This window comes from Hemiscyllium ocellatum, chromosome 46 (genome assembly GCF_020745735.1).
Source record: "Hemiscyllium ocellatum isolate sHemOce1 chromosome 46, sHemOce1.pat.X.cur, whole genome shotgun sequence".
Lineage (NCBI taxonomy): Eukaryota > Metazoa > Chordata > Chondrichthyes > Orectolobiformes > Hemiscylliidae > Hemiscyllium > Hemiscyllium ocellatum.
In genome coordinates this window covers 14091720-14097064 of record NC_083446.1, presented here as the reverse complement: position 1 = coordinate 14097064, position 5345 = coordinate 14091720, and the positions used below count along the sequence as shown (strand labels likewise).

Genomic DNA, 5345 nt, shown 5'->3' with positions numbered 1-5345 from the left:
GAGAGGTTGGAGTGAGGGAGGAAGGTAGACAGGTTGAGGTGGTTATTGTCCTGGCGGCAGTTGGAAATGAAGAGGTCGAGGGCAGGTAATAGGCCAGCGCGGAGTATCCAGGTGGATGCAGTGTGTTGGAGGTGGGCGAAAGGGTCCTTGGGAGGTTGGCAGGAGTCTTGATTGTGAAAGTAAGCACGGAGGTGGAGGTGGCGGAAGAAGTTTTCGACGTCACAGCATGTATTAAATTCGTTGATCGTGGATGGAGGGGATGAAGGTGAGTCCTTTGCTGAGGACTGATCGTTCGTCCTCAGTGAGGGGAAGGTCTGGAGGGATGGTACTAAATCCCACTTCTCAGTGTATAAGGGGTCAACTTCAAATTCCTTTTCAAATGAGACCTCAGGGTTCATGCTGGCTCAGCAATGTTGCATTTTCACAGAAACTCGGCCTGTCTGCTGAATCGGCATCAGAGCATGTTTATCCCCTTTGACTAACTTTTATTTATTCACCTGACTTCCTTGAATAAGAATAAATGAAACCGAATCTGAAAAGTATCAGAAAAGTATTTATTATTCTAGTCCCAGTTAAAGGAACAATTGTTCTGGGTTTCCAATACAGGCATAGAGTCATTTCACAAGATTTTACGTAATTCATTATTATTTTAAGATGCTGCATTAACATATCTGTTCATTATACCCTCCCTAGTCTAAGTCAGTACTGCCTCAGAAATATATTATCTGCGAACCATGCATTTGGATTTGTGCATTTATGTTCCCGCAGCTAACCTTATAGCGATTGTGATCCTGTCCAGAAGAAGGTGTGGTTTATCCAGCTGTATCACTCGGTACCTGCTGTCCATGGCAGCGACAGATCTGCTTATGGTCGTCATTGCAGTGATTTTGCATCGGATTCGTAGCATTTATTTCCCAGTTAGCTTTCTAACAACCACTCCAGGCTGCAGTGCCAGCGCTGCTCTCAATTATGCAGCCAGAGACAGCTCTGTTTGGTTAACAGTCGCTTTTACCTTCGATCGATGTGTGGCCATTTGCTGCCAGAAGCTGAAAGTTAAATATTGCACGGAGAAAACAGCAGCTGTGGTGATAGCAACAGTTTGTTCTCTGAGCTTCATGAAGCACATCCCCACTTACTTCATATATGAACCAGTCTATGTAATAGACAACGTGCCGTGGTTTTGCAGCATCAAGTTGTCATTTTATACATCACCTGGCTGGGCAGCATTTGATTGGATGGATTGTATTCTAACCCCTTGTGTCCCTTTTATTCTGATCCTTTTGCTCAATACGCTGACTATCAGACACGTTCTAGTGGCTAATAAAGCACGCAAGAGACTCCAACCCAACTGCAATGGAGCGAATCAGAGGGACCCAGAGATGGAGAACCGGAAGAAATCCATGATCTTACTATTGTCTATGTCAGGCAGCTTTGTTGCTTTATGGATGGCCTACGTCATAAACATGTTTTATGTGCGATTTACAAAGGGCAGTTATTTTGAAGCTTCCAATATTACTGACCCACGCTTCATTCTGCAGGAAAGTGGATACATGTTGCAACTTTTTAGTTGTTGCACCAACACGTGCATTTACGCAGCAACACAAAGTAAATTCAGGAAAGAATTAAATAATGCAGTGAAATACCCCTTTAAACTCATTTGCAAAATCTGGAAATAACTGAGCTCATTTATTAAAACATTCCGAAGAGAGTTCACACTCTGCTTATTCCATCCGTTATGTCTTATTGGTTTTTTTTCTGTCTCGTGACTGGCCCTCATTAATTTATTCTATTTTTTCATGTTCTCTCCCACATTAACTCGCTGCCCCACCCCTCACTGCCAACAGATTCCCTGCATATTTCAGGCAGCTCTGCCTCGATTCTGGAATTGTGTTTTGAATTGATATATTATAAAGGTCACTCCACTATCGAAGAGAAGGAGAAGCAAAGGAAGCTTGTAATCGGAGGAGGTTGCTGGTCTCCTTACTGAAATAGTTGCATCATCAACAGCCACGGGTGAAGTTGTGGAAGACTGGAGGTTGGCTAATGTGGTGTCATGGTTTCAGAAAGGCTGTGAGGAAAAGCCGGGGATCCACAGACTGGTGAACCTTATGTCAGGAGTGGGAGAGTTGTTGGGAGGACTCTGAGGGACGGAATTGACCTGCATATGGAAAGGCAAGTGCTGATTTGGGATAGTCAACATGGGAAATCGTGTCTTTCCAACTTGATTGAGTTTTTGAAAATTTGACAAAGGAAGTTAATGAAGGCAGGGCTGTAGAAATTGTCTATGTGGACTACAGCAAAGTGTTCAACAAGGTTCCACAGAGTAGACTGGTTAGTTAGGTTTGATCCCATGTTTTCCAGGAGGAGCTAGATGCAAACTTGGCTGTAAGGTAGAAGACAGAGGGTGGTGTTGGAGGGTTGTTTTTTGGAGGCCTGTGATTGTAAGACTTTGCTAAATGAACTCAAATCCCAGTTTTGAACCAAACTCTGAGCCAGGTATTAGAGCAGTTGAAACTGCAGATCCTACATGGATTTTATGAAGCTAAAATGACATTTCTGCCAGGCACGTTTGCGCATATTGCTGCTAAATGTCCCACTTCAGTTTTATTTTATTGGGCCCGATATTGGTGTAATTTGTACCATATCCCATCCCTGATAATACCACAACAGATTGTGCTTTTCTGCAGTAGACCATGACTGCTCATATTACATCGGATTCTCTCAAAGTTATTAATGTGTTGGGCCTCATTTCTTCTCTTATAATGAACAGTGTCTGTATTTGGCACATGACCATGTCCATATTTATATTAATAGAAACATAGAATTCCTACGGTGTGGAAACAGGCCATTTAGCCCAAAAGGTCCTCACCGACCCTCCGAAGAGTATCCCACCCAAACCCATTCCACATTCCTCTACTTTTACCCCTCACCTACACATCCCTGAACGCTATTGGTAATTTAACATGGCCAAATCACCCTAACACATCTTTGAATTGTGGGAGAAACCAGAGCACCCGGACGAAACCCACGCAGACATGGGGAGAATGTGCACACAGACAGTTGTCCGTGCGCCTTATCTCGGATATTACTGTTGTCGACCATGGCTTTGTTTCTTTTGCAATACTTTCTGCTTGCGTTTTTTTTAAAAAAACTGGACCATGTACCTGTTATGTTACACTGGGCCAGTCTTAGTGTCTACAAGTTTCAGTTTATATTTCATCCATGCTGTTTTAATAACGACCAGTTTCCACATCAAAGTTGCTTCCGCCATTTATTCAGGATCAGTGGGTCACAGACAGTCACCAGCTGCAGCTAACAACCTGTCGCAATGGTCCTGCATCAATTGTGTTGCAAGTGGAGTCATCTTCTATTTTTAGACGAGTCTCATGCGACCACATTTATGGAACAAGCTGGTTGTATGACTGGAGAAGCTATGTCCCAGATTGAAATGTGTCTTAGAACATATCACACAGAACATTACAGTGCAGTAAAGGCCCTTCGGGCCTCGATGTTGCAACGACCTGTGGAACCAATCGGAAGTCCATCTCTGCTGCCCTTTTCCGTTTTCATCCATATGCTTATCAACTTGTTGACTTATTGAGTGTGTATTTTCAAAAAACAAATCAGTTAACATTATAGTCTGTTCCTGAAACATAATCACACTTTGCTGTTGAGTTTGTTTTTTAAGGACAGAGCGGAAAGCTTATTTCACAAAGAAGTCAAAATAAAAACAAAGCTATCGAGATACGGAACACAGGATGATCTTAAAACATTTTCAATCTTTATCCAATCATAATCTGTTACAGAAACTCAAATCTAGGGAAATTAAAAATCCTCCTCTAAACACTTTTGGGTTGTACTCAACTGACTCCTGGTAGTTTCTTTGCCATGGACTGTGGAGACAATTCGATGAGTCTTTTCCAAAGCTGACAACATGCAATTTTCAACACCACAGTATCAACAAATTGGCATTAACCCACCAAAGGAGTCTGCAGCCACTTGCTTTCTGAGCAATGTTGGAGAAAGGTCACCACTAGCGAGTTTTGAGAAGATCTGTGTCTCAGGTTGAGGGTCTGGATGTAGGTTTGCTCGCTGAGCTTGAAGGTTCATTTTCAGATGTTTTGTCACCATACTGGGTAAGATCATCAGTGAGCCTTTAGATGAAGCACTGGTGGCATGGCCTGCTTCCTAATTATGTGTTTGGGTTTTCTTGGGTTGGCTGATGTTATTCCCTGTGGTGACATCATTTCCTATGTTGATGTCATTTCCTGTTCTTGTTCTCAGAAGGTGGTAAATGGGAGTGTGTGAGTGGGTCATATCTTTTCATGTCTCACTAGTATCCTTACATATGGATGAGGAAGAAAATCACTTTGACTGGGACAACACATCCATCCGAGGACAAGCCAGACTAGAATTCCTAGAAGCATGGTATTCCAACTGGAACTCTATCAACAAACACATTGACTTGAATCCCATTTCCTACCACCTGAGAAAAAGAACAGGAAATGACATCACCATAGGAAATGATATCACCACAGGAAATGACATCACAACCCAGGAAAACCCAGCACATAAATAGAAAGCGGGTTATGCCACCAGTACTTCATTTGGAGGCTCACTGAAGATATTACCTAGTATGGTGATGAAACATCTGAAAACAAATCTTCCAGCTCAGTGAGCAAGCCTACATCCAGAAAGATCACTACTTCACAAGAATTCTGGCTTTTGTTCGCAATTACACAACGGTAATAGTCACATCAGCATACGGCAGGTGACTGCCGTGAAAATAAAGCATAGTTTCTGTGACATGAAAGAGACTCCACACAATTACAATCACCTCTCAGAAAGGCCAAGCTCCCTCCTTTCCTCGAGAAAACTGTGTGGGATTGCTGCTGCCCGGAATAACCATCATTACATTTCCGGAATGAATTTAGCAGGATGAGGTTGAAACAGTATTTTCCTTTGCCTTTGGAACTCTGTCTTACAAATATTCACTTTAACCCTCACTACAAATCATTTGTCAGCACACATTTAGAGTATTGGCCTTCGCTCAGTTGGCTGGATCATTGGTTTGCCAAGCAGTATGCTGCTAACAGTGTGGGTTCAATTCCTATCACCAGTTTGAGGCTATCACGAAGGACTCTCTTTTTCAACCTCTTCCTTTGCCTGAGATCTGGTAGCCCTCAGTTAAATCACCACCAGTTGCTTCTCTCGCTAATAAGAGAGCAGCCTCTATGGTCTGGTAAGACTGTAGTGACACAAAAGTGAGTTCAGTTTTAGGAACCTCATTTCAGGAAGGGTATTAAAGTCCTGGAGACAGTGCAAAGTAGATTTACTAGGATGAA

At 42.7% G+C, this 5345-nt stretch overlaps 1 protein-coding gene across 1 annotated transcript; it reads left to right on the top strand.

The window, feature by feature from the left end:
• Window positions 1-734: 734 nt before the first annotated feature.
• On the top strand, window positions 735-1676 carry LOC132836209 (probable G-protein coupled receptor 139). The gene has a single exon (XM_060855537.1). The coding sequence runs from the start codon at window positions 735-737 to the stop codon at window positions 1674-1676; it is 942 nt and encodes a 313-aa protein (XP_060711520.1).
• The last annotated feature ends 3669 nt before the right edge of the window (window positions 1677-5345 follow it).